At 44.6% G+C, this 19,520-nt stretch overlaps 1 protein-coding gene across 2 annotated transcripts; it reads left to right on the forward strand.

Moving 5' to 3' along the window:
- The first annotated feature begins 3,108 nt into the window (after positions 1-3,108).
- Positions 3,109-19,173, forward strand: marchf4l (membrane-associated ring finger (C3HC4) 4, like). 2 transcript variants are annotated; one of them, XM_048235439.1, is made up of 5 exons: positions 3,109-3,760; positions 3,968-4,343; positions 11,772-11,927; positions 12,913-13,105; positions 17,705-19,171. In XM_048235439.1, exons 2-5 carry the CDS (start codon positions 4,008-4,010, stop codon positions 18,154-18,156), a joined length of 1,137 nt encoding a protein of 378 aa, XP_048091396.1. In that variant the 5' UTR covers positions 3,109-3,760; positions 3,968-4,007; the 3' UTR covers positions 18,157-19,171. The 2 variants fall into 2 exon arrangements, with proteins under 2 accessions (XP_048091396.1, XP_048091395.1); XM_048235438.1 differs by having other exon boundaries at positions 3,109-4,343; positions 17,705-19,173.
- Positions 19,174-19,520: the final 347 nt, after the last annotated feature.

The raw sequence follows: 19,520 nt of genomic DNA on the forward strand, positions 1-19,520 counted from the left end.
ATCCTGAAAAGATGAATTCTGAGTGTCAGAGTCACTTCTGAAATTGATAAATGCATCCTTGTAAAAGCAAGCTGGCTCTGGCAAAAAAGAGCTCAAGTGTTATTGTATTGTTCTGACAATGTGGTCCATGTTAATCCTATTCAGTGAGCTTGAGCGTATCAGAGACAAAAACGTTGTCACATAAGACTTTGCAGCATCTGCAGAAGATGCTGTACCCAACTTCAACTCCAGTGACTATAAAGTGGCTTCCTGATTATGTCACTGCACCATCCTTATCCTCTGCAAAGCTATCAGAACCATAATAGAGCACATGAATCCTTAGGCAGAAAAATAAACAAGGAATGCACCATTAGAAAATCTGGTGGAAACCCAAAGTAAACTTGTCATGTGTTGGAGGTGTCTTTGAGCAGCTTCTCTGTGTAATAAGTAAACATTTGAAAGCAAAGATCAAGACAGAAATACTGTTATTACAGCTGTCTCTACTGTCATTCCTGGCTATCATCTGTGGTCCACTTTTGTCTGTTGCTCTTTTATTATTCCCAGTGTGTGCACGCTTGCACACAAACACACACACACACACACACACAAACACACATACACATACAAACCTAACACTCTAACACAAGCTCTCTCTCTCTCCCTCTCTCTCTATCTCTCTCTCTCTCACACACACACACACTGACCAAACAAAGACAAAAAGTATAACAAGCAATGCCAAGACAAACAAAATGAAGGCTACATTAAAATGTATGTGACTTTTTATAGCAATTTATTTTATTTACACATTTTTTCTGCCATTTGGAAAGAGAAAATGAATCCAAATCTTCCCATTTATTATCAGAGGCATTCTTGTTGTAGGCCATGGGCATTCCTCACAGCATGGATAGACATTCACAAAACTCCCAATGAAATACACCAAACTCTAAATGCCTTATCTTTTTATGTTCATTAAGACTTCATTTTGATATCTCCATACTATAATACTACGGAGTCACTTTGGCAATTTCATGTTGGGCATATACAACAAAATTGTAGTGGCTTTATAAATGCATAAACTTGTTTCTCCACCACAAGTCTGTAAATCTGAGCATCAAAATGTTCCTATATTTAATTAGCTGAGGTGCTCAGAGCGTTCCTCTGCTGTTATTGAGACAAATGACTGAGGGGAGCCTTTATGGGCCTCTTAGGCATCTCATTAGCATTTAGGATGTAATGCAAACAAAATTTGGAGAATAGCTGTTTCATGCCTTAAGGGCTCCATCTCTTAAAACTAATATGGGCAATGGAAATATTCAAGAAGATTTCCATTGTCTTGGGTAAGACCAAGACCACTGTCAACACTTTCTCTGTGATAAGACACAGAGTACAATCAGCTGGTCCTGACAGACACTAATAATTCACTCTGATGTAGACGTTGTGTCTTGAAACATTGTTTGCACCATTAAAGTCTGTAAAAGTTATCTGTGTGCTCCAATCCTTCCCTGGGTTCAGTCATCTGAAGTGGCCCAGGGCCTGCTACTAATAATTACACGTAAGGCCTCCATAGCTGTGAACACATTATTTTGATACAACTTAGAACCAAAGAGCATAATGTTTTATCTTGTTGTGTCAGTATACAGGCCATCTTACCATAGCCCTGCTAGCATAGGAAGTGTGGTAAAAATATATTTGAAGAGGCTGTGGTTGCAAGACTTCACAATGTCCTACCCCTGGATGCTAGATTGGATCCAACATATTTTTAGAGAGCTAACTGCAACTTGCATGCAATTGGCTGTGGCCTCTGAAAACTTCCATCTTCTCACTACTATTTCTCACTTTGTCCATTCTGTTGAGAGAAAAAAGGGAAGAAAATGTGACAATGTGAGAGGAATCCCCAACTGGAAACTATTTTTAGTAGACAAAGCTATATGGGTTCAGTGAGTTCGCCTGGAAGGTGGGGCTAGTATGAACAATTTAGACCAGAGTGTATGGTCGTTGGCTTATGGCACTCACCATGAATTATTCAACACACATCATTTAAGTTCGAAAAGAGAGAAAGCAGAACAAATCCTGCACTCTTGCTGTGAACCATATTGATCGGTGAAGGACAACCATGCATGTTTTTCTTAATTTTATTTATTAATTCATGACTTTTTGATGCAGTGTGGGAAATTGTTGTTTAACATTTAAGGCCTTTCATTGCATATTAACAGCGTGTATTCAAATATTGCCAATTAGACCAGGCTACTACAAGCGAGACAAGAAAAAACGGAAGGATTTTCTGAGATCCATTGTATTGGCTGTGTGCTCGCTCCCATTCGTTTGCATCACTGTAATGTTGGCGGACGGGACCGCGCCTGGGAGCTGTCCCAGGCATCATGGTGCTGAAACCGCAGCAAGCGCAAACATCCTCTGGCTCAGTTACGGGAGCGAACCTCGCTATACTGTATGATTAAGGATCTTGTGCAACTTCAAGCAAGACAGTTGGTCATCGGAGAAGGGCGAGTGTTAGAAAAATTCTTCCGAACGACAGGAGAAAATGTCATGACAAAAAAGCACCGGAGAAAGCGAGAAAGGCAATGTTTTTGTCCGCCGCTTGTGGATATGATGTTTAAGGATTGTGTGCTATCTTTTCTCCCTCATAAGATGCCTGAAAAGCTTCCGGAATTGGGATACTCTATGAGTAAGAAACAACGACTTAGACCACGGAAACAGAGATAAACCACTGTTACGGCTAAAGAATCACGGCACACTTTGGTAGCCTACCTCACTTCACCGTGGTGCACGAGAGCTCCTTTCGCCAAACCTGGAGGGTCATTTTTGTAACCGATAAATTAGCTTCTGACGACTGGATTACAACATGTGCAGTTGTCTATCGAATATTTAGTGTAGGCAAGGCTGCTTGGGATTGAGCCTATTTTCTCTGATGGACACACACCTATAGGCTATTGGACTACAACCAAGTAGCCCGAAAGAGCCCAACAGCCTGTCATCACATAAAAATCGCGGAGCTATGGAGATCAAAGGGGTTTAGGAAACCCCAAATAAAATCTCAGAAGACTATGATCATAGGCTATGTGAGGCAGTGTGTAGGCTAAGGCTAGACGCTGTCTTTTGACACTGGCAGATGTTCTTAATTTCATTGGCTACTCACACGACAGTAGGCTAGGCTAGCCTACTAGTACCGGGAAAGCATCTATTTGCTCGAAATTGCACTGATTTCGGGATATCAAGCGGGACTGTTGAATGTCCATCTGTAGGCTAAATGAGCTATATGTGGGGAATGGGCGGTAGGCTATTACACGAGCCTATAGGCGACCTGTTTGACTATAACCGCGTGTAGTTTTGTCAGAGCCAAAGCAGCCCTGGCAGTCATCAGGCTGTAGAATGAACAGTTCGTCGTGAACGTGACAGTAGCCTATAGGCCTGAAGTGTTTTATTTTAGTCAAATGAAGAAGGAAATCTCGCAGAAAGATTAGGAAATAGTTATCTGCCACGCTGTATGATTTTGTTCTTTGTTATTATCTTGTTATTATCAAATATCGATCCAGCAACCTGAAGGGTCTGACAACCAACGTGGGATTAAAATGTCATAGCCTACAAGGCTTGTTAAACCTGTTGTCTGCATCTGTCCTCTTCCGAACGTGGAACCCACGTCGAATACAAACAAGTAGCCTAACGACAAATAGCCTACATTTGATTGAACTCAAATTTTACTGAGGGTAAAGTTCAGTTGACAGAGATTGCATTCTTCCACGCAAACATTATCTTCACAGAAACCGTAAGTTTGCCATCCTTGTAAGGTTAACCTATACAGATCTAACTTACTCAATTTTCATCATAATTAAGGCGGGCACATGTTGTTGGCTATCAGTGTCATTTTATGGTGCTGGGGATTGTTGAGCCGCAGACCGATGCTGTGCCGCCAGGGCATGCAGAAAGGCCGCTGTTGCGTCTTGTTCAGTGACCTGAAGGTTTTCCTGCTCAGGCCACCGACACCATCGGAACCACCGCCAGCGCTCCCACTCATGAGTACACTAAACACGGAGAGCCATGTGACGGCCGGCACCGTGGAGAGGAACAACTCTTCAGCGGGGGCCACTGAGAGCACCAATGGTTGTTTACATAACCCAGCGGGTTGGACAGAGCCCCCGTCGTCAGGGGAAAATGTAGGGACCAAGGAGGAAATGGGAGGGGAGGAGTGGGAAAGCACAACGATGGAGCTGCCAGGGACTCTGGATTGCGGCAGCTCCTCTGAGGACAATTCCAAAGAGAAGTATGACGAGCGGACATCCCTGAACAGCTGCACAGACAGTGGTGTAAGGTCTCCCTTGTGCCGGATCTGTTTTCAGGGCCCTGAGCAGGTAAATACAGTAAAATAATCTCTGACTGCCTAGCAGCTTTCATGTACTTTACCCTGTTTTCCAATATTGGTAAGTTACTGTCATACCTTGTTTTTAGATGCAATGAGACCTAGAGTAGGCCAGTATTTCACTCTCCTGGGGTTATGCTCAGTATCACTGTAAAGACAGAACACTGACAGTTATCAACCCTGATGGTGACATGATTGTCTGTGTCAGTGAGTGATTTAAGGTGTCCAGTTATTGCCTGAGGAAAAATTGCTCCAGCACATTACGTAAAGGTCACCAATCAAAGCGCCTGCACTTCCATGATGAAAGCCACGAATACTGATAAGGAGGACTCATCCATGCATGGGGGCTATACGCTCTACAAGTGGGAAGGGGGATGCAATCTTGAATTTACATCTTTTGCTCTCTCACAAATCCACTCCAACCACTTGTTTGCCTCAGAAACCCTCCCACCTCCCATGCTGTCACACTCCTGAGTGTGTTCAGACTCCTAGATACTTTAGAGGCTAGTCTCTTGGAGACTTACTTGCTGTGGCATCACTCAGCTGTCACTCTCGAGTAGCACAGAAGTAAAAGGCCAGTTATAGTGTGCTGGGTAATTATGTTTCATCATGGCAGGGGAAAGCCAGTTTCTCTCCTCTACGCTTCATCGATCAGTCAGATGGCCCAGGATCCTCGGCCTTGCGAGCGTGATGGATGGCCCAGTGTCTGTGATGGGAGTGGAACTGAAAACAGATGGCTCTTGTGTGAAGAATCCTCTCTTGGCTCCTGAACTATGCTTCCCCACCCACCCAGCACACACACACACACACACACACACACACACACACACACACACACACAAGCACACACTCATGCAGACTCTGCTTCTGGCCCTATGAACCAGGTTGAGATGACTGACTCAACAGCATCCCTCAAAGCCAAGAGGAGAAGGCTTGTCTTCTCTCAAGCTCTTTGATGAATGTGGTCTGTTCAAAAGGAAAGATGGAGGAGTCTGGTGTATGTATGATAGAGTGTGTGTGTTCATGGATGAGAGAGAAAGTGGGAGAGTGTGTGGGAGAGGTTGTTTGTGTAAGAGCTCAACTCCAGTGATTACTCCTGTGGACACAGTCCACGGAGGAGCAATTACATGCTTGAGGACAAAATAATATTTCCTCTTTTTTACCCTCCTTAGTTTGTCTCGCTTACTTGCTGTCCCCTCTGGCCAATATGCTAAAACATGCCCCACGTGTCTGAAGGACTCTTCTGTGAAGGAGAGAAAATAAAACACAAAAACCAGGCAGTGAATATCCCCCTTCCTTCCTCTCCTATGATGAAGTAAACCACAACAGCAGATCGGCAGAGAAAATTACTGACGGTGGCATGCCGCGTGTTCCATTCTGTGTAAATAAGGTAGCGGGCTTCTTTGTGAGTCAGATGAGTCTGTTTAAAGGTCATGGTGTAATAAGCTGGCTGCACATAAAACAGGGCAGGCACGCAGCACACAGTAGAGCAGCAGAGCGTCAGCGGGAGAGGTTAGCCGTGTGCAGGGCAGTCAGGGCAGGGGGTGAATTGACACGGGAGAATGTGGTGTATTGTGGGATTGAGTTGCCAGGAGGCACAGAAAATGTAGCCTAAGCTTTCAAAGAGAAAAAGAAAAACACACACAAATGTGCACACAAGCACTCTACTTTGGACCTAGGCTAGTTTAGCATCCTTGGAGTCCCCTGTATAATTATTTTCTTTCTCTCTCTCTCGCTTTCACACACACACACACACACACACACACAATAATCACACATTGTTACTGTATTATGAGTAGTACTACATTTCAAGGAAGAAAACTGAAAAAAGGTTTAAATCAGTGGTAATTCGAGGTTTCAGTGTTTTTGCAGTTAAAGTTGTAATATACGAAAATTTGATGCATAGCCTAATATTAAATATGAGGTTCCTTATTAGTGCACACAACACGAATGCATATGTGTGCACATAGTTCTCCTCTTTTCTTTCCTTCATTCTCTTTCTCTCTCTCTCCCTCACTCCCTCTCTCTCTCCCTCCCTCCCTCACTCCCTCTCTTTCTCTTTCCTAAGCTGATAGTAAGGAGTAGAGGGCCGTCAGCCAGCGGTTCTGTTGATGGCTTAGCCTCGGCCTTATTGGAGCGTGAACGGCCTCTTCTCGCACTCAGAATGTCCCATTCGTCATGGATTGCCACTCCGCCTTGTGACTCCAGGTCACTCCAGAGAGATCCACGCCACTTAGTCACTCAACACATGCCAAATCTATAATTTAATATTCCAGATGGGCAGCGGTGAAGGGCTAGATGCTAGGGGGGAGATTGGTCAGTTTGTCTTCTGGCTGTGAGAAATCATTGAGGTGAACCATGAGCTGGGAGATCTTACACACACACTTACGTAAACACACGCAAATCCTCACACACACACCACAAATGCATGTAAGTATACGCACATGCACACACACACACACAAACATGCATATTTACCAATATACACACTCACACAGGCCTGATTTACCCCTTCTGGTGTTATGCCTAGATTGAAACAGAGAGAAAATCTTTGCCTTGTGGGGCCGTGAGTCTTTGAAGCTCCACCAGAAAAGAGTGTTCATCAGGAAGTGTGTGTGCGGCCTCAGCCCAGCAGGGTGTAATCACACACAAAAGCAGCTCTTTTAGGAGGGGAGCGGCTCATCTGCTGAAAAAAATTCACTTGGATTGTCTATCTAAAACAGGACTCTGTTTCAGCTCCCAGCTTGTAAGAGCCTAGGGTTCAAGGCTGGCATAGACTCTATGATGTAGTGGGATCAACCTACATTGTGTTTGAAGCAAATCTGTGTTCAGTAGTCCTCCAGTGTCACCCACAAACCACGCTGTGTCAGCAAGAGCTTTGGCTTGTTGAAATCTAGCAATTCCAGCAGTAAATTAGGTGTCAGATGAAGATGATAGGGATTAGACTAGCTTTTGGGAAAAAGGTGTGGATAATTCTCTGACAGTTTTTGTTTGGACATATGAGAAGACATAGCGCCCCTCTGTCAATCAGGATTTGTTTCATTCATAAGCATTGAGGTATTTGGCAGATCCTTTTTTCCAAAGCGATATACAACATTAGAATAACAAATTTGTAACGGTAGTTAACGTAACAAGAACATTAACTCTTGGAATTTGGAATTTGGTCTCTGCATTTATCCCACCTGTGAATTAGTGAACACACAGAGCACACAGTGAACACACAGTGAGGTGAAGCACACACTAACCCGGAGCAGTGAGCTGCCTTGCTACAGTGGCTCTTGGGGAGTAGTGAGGGGTTAGGTGCCTTGCTCAAGGGCACTTCAGCCTTGGATGTGGGCATGGGAGAGCAGTGCTCAACCACGTCCCCCACCCCCATTTTTCCTGGGTCAGGGATCGATCCAGCAACCCTTCGGTTACAAACCCCGAACCCCTAACCAGTAGGCCACTGCTGTAAATAGCCTACTATGTCCTGAAATCCCAAGGGAGAAGAAAAGAAAAGCAACATCAGCCAAAGGAAGAAGAGTCTTCCTACTCATTCAGTCTTTACCATCTCTCTCTCTCTCTCTCTCTCTCTCTCTCTCTTCCATCTTTCTCATATGCTAATAACAGAAAATTGGAATTGGCTTCATCTGGGCTCAAGGCTGTTTACTGGCATTACACTTTTTTCAAGCTGATTTCCTAAGGAGCCTTCCTTTCTCTCTCTCTCTCTCTCTTTCTCTATCACACACCCTCATAGCCTGGGAGGAGAAATAGACTTCTCCGCATAGTCTGTCTGCCTCTTCACCACCTCCATGTCTTGAACTGTCTGTCCACTAGCCACTTTTTACCACTGTCTTCTGCCTCACTGTTTGCGTGCTATATTAGCACATATGCACAACCCCTCCCTCCATGCCACAGCCGAACTGCGACCACACTTATACCTTCCTTAATATAGTTATATATATATACAAGGATACAAGGAAGTTTATTGTCACATGCATATAGTTACTGGAAGTAAGAAATGCAGTGAAATTATGTCTGGTGTCAGCCTATTTGTGCAAAGTGGGGTAAAAAAGTGCAGTAAAGAGAGGTTTAGTAGATTAAGTGGCAAGGACTGCATAAGAAAGGTGGGGAGGATTGGGATTAGGGGGGGGGGCACCAACAAGGAGCACCCAAGAGCAACAGGGGCAAGGAAAAACAAAAAAGGCTAGGCAATCAATATATATGTATATAGATATATAGACTTTATTCTTTGTTCAGGATCCACACATACTGTAGGGCTAGGCTACTGTTATGTTGTTGACTGCCGTACTATTGAGGACTATTATGAGTTCTGTCCATCATTTGGTGGTAGGTAAAATTACTGCAATAAAATTATGCTTATTAAATGCTTTCCCCAAATCAATTTTCACAATTTTTATCAAGAGTAATATAATCGGGTTATCGTGATGATGTTGGTATCGGGGTACAACAAACCAATAAATATCGGTTATCGTTATCGGCCCTAAAATTCCATATCGGTGCATCTCTAGTTGTGTTTTTTTTATATTATATACTTTTAATTACTTTCTTCTGTTAGTGAATGTGTGTGTGTGTTGTCTGTATGCTACTGTGACCTTGAATTTCCCCTGGGGATCAATAAAGTATCTATCTATCTATCTATCTACCTATCTATCTATCTGTCTATGTCTATTTATCTATCTATCTATCTCATCTTCTCTCTTTTCTGTCTGTCTGTCTATATCTGTCTGCCTGCCTGTCTTTCTTTCTCTCCCCTCCCTCCTGCTGTCTCTGTGGTCTTTGGCTAAACCAAACCGCTTCACAGCAATTCATTGTGTTGTAATGTTACATGGTAACTGGTTTTGCTCTAGGCACTGATGGCCTAATGTCTCTAACAGCAGTGGAGCCATCTCCCTCCAGTGCTTTCACTTGGCCCCCCGCTCTGATGGATTGACCAGGACGTCTTTTACAAAAAGACCACGCAGGTCTAAATAATGCCATGCCACACCCCTGTGTCTGTGAGACAAAACAAAGCTCCAGTTATCTGTACTTAACCCTGTGGTGAACACTCTCATCCTCTTAAGGTCCCAAGCCCTGTATAATTCCCAAAACCGTCTGAGCAGTAGACGTGAAGTGGTCGCTATCTGGGCTGGCTGCGGTGAGCGCAGCGATAGGCTAGTCGGTGGCCACCGTTCTCCTCAGATTCTCTCGGAAGCAGCTGTAATCCGTATGGAACAACGCATGCTTCCTGGGCGATTACGGTCCTAATCCTGTTAAACAAACCCTGAGCTTTTCCTGCAGAGCTGCCGCAGTCTGACAAACTCTCCCTCTCCGGATCACTCTCACTCACATCTTTCCCTTTTATTAGGGTTCCCATCTCTCTTGTCCAGTTTGGTCCTGTGTGTGTGTATGTGTATATGGGTGTGTACTCCGTTGCCATACAGGGTGATACTAGAGTAAATCCATATCAGATGTCAACACAATATCAGATGTGAGATGATGTCATCTGAGGGAATCATCTCACAGAGCCCATACCACTCAAAGTAGAGGTGAAAAGAGGTCGCTGGTATCTTGATCTGGCAAGCCTCCTTCATTCTCAGTAATGGAAATAATGCAATTAGAGTTGACTCCAGTCATCATCAGGCATGCTACTATTTAAGTCACAAATGGAATAATGGTGGCGAGTGGGAGGAACAGAGACAGGAACTGACCAATGAATATAAAAAGCAGAATCAATATGATTGACTCATCTTCACAACTTGTAGTTATGAAACTAGAGGCCAGAAGAGAGGTGGCACTAACAAAGATGTGCACATCCGACAAAAGGTCCTTCATGATTGAAACAATGAAACTGCTCTGGCTGTCATGAATAGTTGCTGGATCTGAAAATTCAATCAACTCGGGATATTATTTTTCTGAATGGAAAAAATGGGGGTTGTGTGTTTGAATGTAGAGTGGATTTGCACTGCCTCAAGGTTTGAGTTCTCTCATCGACATGATGAACAGTGATGAGACCACAGTAGCTAGCCAGGAGCTGAATGGTGTAAAACAAAGCACAGCATTAAAGTAATCAGCTGCTCATATTATGACGTAATTGCCACTGCTTTTAGTCTTGTGTTACCAATATATATGAGATGTATGAGATGTTTACATCTTTACATATTTGCACACACTCCTGTTCTCAGCTCGGATAGGGGCAACAGCTCATGTGTTCTGTAACACCTTTAACACCCAAAATGTTGTTTTTGTAGCTGACAGTCAAACAGAAAGTGACAGTCTTAGAGATAGGCTGTGTCTTTGGCGTATGGACACAGCCTTCTATGAAAAACCAATCAAGTACCAGCCTTCAAATATTTGGCTACATATAGGCTCGTGATTGAGATATTTTGGTAGTATAGGCTACCAGCCTCTGCAGGACTACCTAAGAAAAGGGCCCAGCTAGAAAACCTTTGCTCCATCTTTAAGTAGTAGCCTTGCTGTGCATGGCGCAAACGCTATTGAAGTGTGAGAGAGTGTACAGACGCAGGAAGTGGCCGTGGAGCTCTAATGTAGCGAGTTGAGCCTGCAGACTGTATTCTTTGGAGTCATCTGCTGTGTGAGTGTGACTGTCTGCCTCTCTGTCTGCATTCTCATGTGTGTGTTTACACATGCACGTATATGTGTGTTTAAGCACTTCAAACCAGATTAATTTAAAGGAACCATGAACTTCTCTGCCAGCATCTACTTTGCTGGGTGTCATGTTGTTTCTGGAACGTAAAATCATCATGTAAATTCAACATCTATTTTAGACAGGCATGTGTTCACATCTCCAATACATTTAGTCATTTAGCACATGATACTTTTATCCCAAAAGTGAGAGGCGACTGTGTGTGCTGTATGAGTTGCTGTGTGTGTGTGTGTGTTTGAGATCACATCCTCAGCCACACAAGCAGCCTTCCTCTAGATGAAGCATTCTGGTGAGCTGTGGCTCCAGGAGGCTGAGGGTGTCTGCTCTCAGGCTGTTGTAGCAGATTACTTGCAGTAGGGTGAGCACTCACACACTCCCAGCCCTGGGTGAGATGGGCTGGCACCCCGACCAGATGCTCTCCTATAATCACCGCTTATCGGGGGCAGTGTGTGTGCGTGTGTGTGCGTGCGTGTGTGGTTCCCTCCCTTTGGTTCAACCGTTCTTTTGGTGTTCAGGCTTTCAAAAGTGTCTAGACTAGGAATTAGATTCAGAATGGCACCACACAGAAGTGTTGTCTGGTTTGGTCGTATTGCTTCGGTAGCTCCACTGCTACAACTTTAATGACAGAGGAAACGGGACTTCCGACAGCAAATCATTCTGCCCTAATCTGGTTGTGTGTGTGTGTGTGTATGTGTGTGTCTGTAAGCCTGTGTCTGCTTGTTGCATGTGTGTGTAATGATCTGAGCTGATGTGTGTGCATGGTGTGTCCTTTAGGGGGAGCTGCTGAGCCCATGCCGCTGCAGTGGTTCAGTCCAGTGCACCCACGAGCCGTGCCTCATCAAGTGGATCAGCGAGAGGGGCTCCTGGAGCTGCGAGCTCTGCTCCTACAAGTACCAGGTCATCGGCATCAGCACCAAGAACCCACTGCAGGTGTGTGTGTGTGTGTGTGTCAGGGTGTATGTGAGTGAATAAAGTCATCAAAATCAGCAATTAAAAAGAAACCCTGTGTATGTGTGTGCGTACAAGGTCACTATCAGCAACAGAACCCTCTGGTGTGTGTGTGTGTGTGTGTCAGTGTGTCTCTGTGTGTGTACAAGGTTATCACGATCAGCATTTAGAGCCAAATGAAGTGTGTGTGCAAGAGAGAGAGAGAGTGTGTGTGTTTATCACTGTCAGCACAAAGTTACGAGGCTACCTCACTCTTTGTTGTGTGTGTGTGTGTGTTGTGTTTGAGAGAGAGAGAGAGAGATACAGTTGATATGCAGTGTGTGTGTGTCTGTGTGCCTTCGTCTTAAGGTTACAATCCCCACAATGAGCTGTCCACATGCCTATTCTATGTGTAGTGTCTGTAAGTGTGCCAGAGTGAGTGGGTCATCAGTGTGAGTAAAGCAAAGAGCCCAATACATGTCTGTGTTTCTGTGTGTAACAGGGCATTGCCTTCAGCACAAGGGCCTACTTGTCATACTGGGCGGCATCTTTTATCTCTATCTGAATAAGAATGGATTTTTCATGGTTCTTCATGTTTTAAATGTAATCTGTGTGTTGTATTGTGCAAATATTCTATTTGTTGAGGATGTCTTTGTTGTCTGTGTGTGTAGTTTGGTACAGGTATTTGTCTGTGAAAGGCTGTCAGACTGTGGGAGAGGGTGCTGATGAACAAAAGTAATCTTTGTGTGTGTGTGTGTGTGTGTGTGTGTGTGTGTGTGCATGGAGGAGGTAGATGAATGTATGTTCTTGTGTGTAAATGTATGTTCTTGTTTGTCTGTGCACATGTTTGTGTGCATATTTCCTTTTCCTTGTGACAAGCCTTGAAAGTATATATGTAATGTATCATGTATGCATATGAGTACGTATGCATTTGTATGTGTTACATGTTTTTGTGTATGTGTGTGTGTGTGTGTGTGTGCATGATCAGTGGCAGACCATCTCTCTGACGGTGATTGAGAAGGTGCAGATTGCGGCGGCTGTGCTGGGCACGCTCTTCCTGATGGCCAGCATCTCCTGGCTGGTGTGGTCCTCCCTCAGTCCCTCGGCCAAGTGGCAGCGGCAGGACCTGCTCTTCCAGATCTGCTACGCCATGTACGGCTTCATGGACCTGGTGTGCATCGGTGAGGCTCACTACTAGTAGACATTAGTGTGTATGTGTGTGTGTGTGTGTGTGTGTGTGTGTGTGTGTTGTACTTCATGGGCCTGTTGTTCATTGAGCATTTGTATGCATGTCTGATCTGTGCAATGCAATTTATTTTTCCTTCAGGGGCTGAATAACAGAAGGTAGCTCAAAGGAATAGAGAGGTCTAACTTTATACTGGTGTGTGTGTGTGTGTGTGTGTGTGTGTGAGTGTGGTTTTGTGACTGTACATGTGCATATGTGTGTGTGGTAGAGAGATGGGCGATAGAGATTGAGAAGAGAGGAATGGCTTTAAGGGTAATTGTTTCCCTCATAAGTGTATCTCATCTCTTATCAATTTTCTCTGATGAGGAGGCTACATTGTTAGCAGGCGGAGGGAAATCAAAAAGGCCAGATTCATGTCCTCATTCTCATGGTATTATCTTATATTATTATATTATATTATATTATATTATTATTATACTCCCCTCCATGCTCGTGCCAGTGTGTGTGTGTATGTGTGTGTGTGTGTGTGTGTGTGTGTGTGTGTGTGTGTGTGTGTGTGTGTGTGTGTGAGTTCTCAGACGAAAGACCAGAGTGACCTAATCATGACTGCTTGAGGTGCTTAAGCCTGATAATCCAGCTAATATCTTTTTATGACACACACACACACACACTTTAATAGATACATACATATTTGTAATCCCACTTACTTCTCTCTCCCTCTCACTCTCTCTCTCACTAACACACACACACACACACACACCTTTGCACACACAACCCTTGCCTTATCGTGTATCCATAATGGAGAGGGTGAATGAGAAGCTCTCCCAGAAGATAGGGAAGAGGAAAAAGCAGCCCCAAATTAAATGATAAAACTAAGTCTCAAATGGGGGGAGGACAGAGATACACAGATGCATATTTCTGTGACAAAAGCTTACTGCTGAGAAGATGAGAGAGAACAAGAGAGAGAGAGAGAGAGAGAGAGAGAACAGAAGGCTAGGAGGAAAGTGGAAGCATGCAGAATGATAAGTCTCATTGAAAGCGGGTCTTGAACTCTTAATGTCATTGCTTGCAATGAAAGGCAAATACACTTGCAATTACAAATACACAAATACTTGCATTTTGAAGCAAAAACATTTATAGCATAGACACTAACTGGTAAAATCATAGTTGTGAGTTTGAATAGAGGGTTTTGCTGGGTGTTAGATGAATAACTGTGCTCATAAAGCCTGCGATTTCCTGGGCTTTTCACTTTGTTATTATTTGTTGCTGCAGTTGCTCAGTCTTGCTCCACAGGAAAGTCATTTGTCTGAACAAATAGGATTGGCAGAGCAATCCCTCCAGCCGAACTGCCTTAACAGTTTATTGCTTGGGACCACGGGAGGAAATGTATGCCTGTGTGTGTATGAAACTGAGTGCTTGTGTCCATGAGTGTGTGCATGTGTGTGTGTGTGTGTGTGTGTGTGTGTGTGAATGAGAGAGAGATAGAGAGAAAGAGAAAGAAAGAGGGAGACGGAGAGACTCACTGAGAGGATGACTGAGTGTATATGGAAATGTGTGTGTATGTCTGCACATATACGTGGTATAGATGTGTGTGTGTGTGTGAATGGCTCTGTTGGTGCATGCACACAGAGAAAAATCAATGGGTGGGTCCTTCAGAGTCTCTGGGTGATGCATCACTCTGTCTGCTTTAGCATTTAGATGGAGTGGATGAATGAACCTCCCCTCAGAGAATAGACAGGAAGGGAGAGAGAGCGTGAGAGAGAGAGAGAGAGAGAGAGAGAGAGAGAAATGAAAGAAATGGTGGAAGGGAGGGAGGGATGAGTGGAAAGTGCTCTTAGAGAGCAAGAGATTGAGGGAAATGAGGAGAGAAGAGGAAGAACATGGATGGGAAACGGAGAGGGTTGTGATTAGTGTTCAAAGCATCATGCACAGCTTGTTATTTATTTACTTTTCTGAAGAGCACTATATAGATACACACAGGAGGTCGGTGATGGCAATACTTGGATTTCCCGCCCTACACCACAAAGACAGACCGGACATGTCCCATTTACCACATTTGGCCACTGTGTATGTGCACTTGTGCACTTAGCTAAGTATGTAGGTGTGTCTTATTCCTCTTATGAGACCCAGCCCAGATCGCTTGCTGTGTGTAGACCATCTTCCCACTCCACTCCACACCCTGCATACTGCTAGTTATATAATCCATATAATCAGTTGCACTTAGCCAAGTGTGGAGGAAAAGTGTTTCTTATTCGTCTTGCTCAGAGCTGTCGCATTATATTCAGTTATGCAATAGATACCTTCATCTAGTGCAAAGGAGAAGGTAGTGACACATTGTAGCAAATTAGCCTGGCTAGTGCCACCACTTCTCAATGAGACGTGGTCTGGGAACCAAACGTTCATTTTCTCATATTTGAAAAAAATGCCCAGATCCGTTTATTGGGTGCCACGGATGTCTATCAAATGTGTCTGTACATAGCTCATCATCGTCTTGCTTTCCCACCTGTTCTGTGATTGGTTCCCTATCTCAGGCGAAAATTTGCTCCATGGTCTCCAGGCTGCCTTAGCAGCGTGAATCAAATCGCGCGCAAGGCAGCATGGGAACACCCAGGCTAGTAGCAAATTAGATTGCGGGAAGATTATAGTTATGTTCACATCAAAGGATGTGTGTTCATAGAGCCCATCAATCAGCTGTAGCCTAGTGTAAAAGCTGTCTTGTAAGCCAAGAGCTCGCTAGGCTAAGCAAGGTTCCCATAAGGATTCTCTGTCCAAAGGCAATTTTGTGCCTCAACTGAATATACCATAGCATAGACCATAGAATAAACCACTCACACAACCACTGTGGTTTGCATATCAGTCAGCAGGCCCCTCCATTTCAAAGCAGGCAGCCCAGTTTAGCTAAAGCGTGGGCCAGATACAATGTAGACAGTCAAAAGTTTAGCTTGTGAAAACTGGGCCATGCTTGTCTGGTTCATGTTAGACAGATATTATCATTTAATAGCAGAAACTCCATGCAGTCTGATTCATGCATTCAGGTTTAGGAGGGAAACTTCAGGTGCAGGAGGGAAACTGGCCCAGCTCCTTGTGGAATCGGAATCAGACACTGGGCATCCAGTAGCATACATGCATCTGTTGAATTTCTTCATTTCATGCAAGTGAAATGATCATCTCTATGTTCCTGGGAAGGACCCCATAACTGACTTTTAAGCAGGGACATGAGTTTTCTTTTCACCTCTCCTCTGACAGATGTAGCTGTTGAGGGTGTGATAAATAAGCCATTATAATTAGGCTAGAAGACAGTAATAGCCAGTCCCAGAGACCAGGAGGGAGAAAAAGAAAGAGGGAGATAAAATATGGATTATGAATCTATTCAGGTAAGCTGCTGAGACAGCGGGTTTGGGTCTGGGTCTGCACACGGCCCACACTCGTAATTGCGACCGAAATTAGCACTTCCCTTCCCAGCTGCCAGCAGGGACGCCTGGGGGGATAGAGGAGGAGAGGAGGAGAGGAAGAGAGAGAAGAGGGGATGAAAATCCCTAATTAGAATTTTGGGAGTAGGGTGCAGAAAAGGGGGGGAAAAACACTGGGCATGTCTCCAACATTCTAAAATCGGAGGCTGCTCAGGGAGGTTCGTTGCTTCCAGTCGGATCAGTGTGGAGAGATGAGGAGAGAGAGAGAATAAAAAGAGTTAATGTGACAAAAAAATATCTTAGCCTCATAGAAATGCTGAGCATTCCTCCACCGAGTTGCCTTCAGAATGATTTCTCCCCCCCCAAAGAAAATGGTTTGAAAGTGGTCTGAAAGTGGCTTACTGTAGATTTCTGTCGATCCATGTCTTACACCCACCCAGACACCCGCCCCCCACACACATACACACACACTTAAGCAGTGACCAGGTTTTGTCGTGTTTACCAGACGATGGGATGGGGCCTGAGCACGGTTCACAGACTCACACTATTCATCTGGTTGGCTCAGTTCACACCCAGCATGCCGTGGGACTGATTTACATGCTGCAACTCAACAAGTTCACACAGGATGCACTCACTTCACACGACTCCCGTGATTCAGTTCATGCTGTGCTCGCTGGTGCACTCATCTTCGCCTGCAAACCTCTCTTCCCTCGTTAGAGGAATTTAATTTCTCTTGTTGGCAGCCGACACAGATCTAACCACCAAAAATAGAGCAAAGGCTCATCTCAACTGGCTCAACAGATTGGAGAATGGAGGAAAGCATGTAGTTGGAACACACTCTCACAGATACACACACAGACACCATGCATAACATTCTGTGCCTCAAGAGAATACAGTTATAAACACAAGTCCCCACTTACTCATGAGCTGAGAATGTGTCAAGGACCTACCCAGAGCAAACTGTGTTTCAGCATAGTTTGCATGTGTGTGTATCCAAGAGTGTATTTGCAGACTGACTAGTTCACAAATCTGATTTATTTAAACCTGAAAGTTGCTTTCAGTGCTTGTTGATTCCTGATTTTCCTTACCTCCAGGCCTGGACTTTGAAGAGATGCGAGTGTGGATGAGACTCTGTGCATGTGGGTGTGTGTGTTTAATTAGCTCATTTCTCTCTCTGTTCTCAGCTCTGATAGTCCATGAGGGACCGTCTGTGTTCCGTATTTTTAACCGCTGGCAGGCGGTCAACCAACAGTGGAAGGTACTCAACTATGACAAGATGAAGGACACGGACGAGCACCAGAAAGCAGGGGCCAGCCTGCGGACCTTATCCTTCCCTGGCCCCCGCGGTTCTGGGCCAGTTCCGCCCAATGGTCACCCCGGCTCGGCTGAGGGCTCCCCGTCCCTCTCCTCCCTTATGGCTGCCACGGAGACGCCCACAGCGGTGCCCCTGGACAGCAACGACGGGGGGTTGGCGGTTGAGCCCGAGGTGCAGGACTCGTCAGAGCCAAGCGGAGGCGGCACCAATCACTGTGCGTACAGCATCCTGCAGCGGCTCAGCCTACAGCTCCGGACGCCGCCGCCCCGAGAGCAACCAGGCAGCAACCGCGAGCTGGTCATGAGAGTGACCACAGTCTGAGGAGCGCAGCCGAGGCCTTAACCCAACATGCCACTTCTCCCCCACAGGGGACCCACCTCGCCCGTCTCAACTCCTCGTCTTTTATATGAAGGGATCAGTTTTACATGAATGCAGAAAAACAGAATAAAAAAAAATAAAAAACTTGACTGCCGTTTTCCCAGGTTTGAAAAATGCTTGGGACACCTTGGGTATCTTGGTTAGGTGTGTAGTTGGGGGAAAGGGGGTGATTGAGCCTGAAAAGGGTGTTTTTTGATTTTTTATAATAGGCCTGGAACTATTGGTGTGGTCAGGTGATGTGTGAGAAGGAATTTTGTACATTTCAGATGTGATGGGAGGTTGAATAGCACACATCTGTAGAGACACCTGAGATAGAAACCTCTCTGCGCTCATCCTGCCAGTGACTGCTGTTGCCACAGCGACTCCTGCAGGACAAAGATTCATGCTCGGTCTGTCCATCAGCAGCTCAAGCACAAAACTACAGGACAATCCAGGTACAACAAACACAGACACACCAACATGTCAGAGGTCCTGTCTTTATCTGTTAAACCCAGTACTGCTCAGGGTGCCAAGTGAAGGGTTCAAATGAGTTTCTGAAGCGACAAATTCATGCACACAATTTCAGGCATGTAGCCCTCCCAGCAACCTACTGAACTAATAACTAAACAGGCTCCCTGAAAAAAGAATCTATCTTTAATGGCACATGTATTGTTTGTTGTCTTTAATGGTTGATTTGTACTTGAATGAAAAAAAAAGTATATGTCCTTGTGTAGGCCAAAGACATTCTAGTGACCTTGATTGTTGCAGCTGGTTGTTGTGGGTTGTTGCAGGGGGATCATGAGTGGTGGCCTTTAGAATGTTTTTTTTTTCAGGCCAAGTTGCCATCAAAGTAACAAAATGTGATATCACACTCCTGTCGGGCCAAAAGCACAGAATCGGGACTCACATCTGGGACTTCTTTTGGTTTTCTTCTTCTTTTGTAATATACGTGTATAAATGTAAAAAAAAAAAAAAAAAATGCTACATTAAATTGGGTTCATGATACAACGGTGTAGCACTGAATTACCTGATCTGTTCTGAAATCCAGAAGTGATAGATGAAGACTCAAATGGTTGCATCACACCATCTTCTTGTCTGGTGGAAACTCTCCACAAGTTGGGCTGTAGGACTAGCTTCTGAGGTTACATTGCTTACCCCTCCCTTCATCCTAAACATCGACCAATGAAGGCCCAGTTCAGTAACAGCATTTTTTTTTTAACTTATTTTAACCTCAAACAATGTTGAATTTTGTGACCATACAATCCAGAAGAATTGCCAAAAAGCATATGATAATATGGTAGAATACATAAGTGTTAGATCAGTGCCTC

This window comes from Alosa alosa, chromosome 23, assembly GCF_017589495.1.
Source record: "Alosa alosa isolate M-15738 ecotype Scorff River chromosome 23, AALO_Geno_1.1, whole genome shotgun sequence".
Taxonomy (NCBI): domain Eukaryota; kingdom Metazoa; phylum Chordata; class Actinopteri; order Clupeiformes; family Clupeidae; genus Alosa; species Alosa alosa.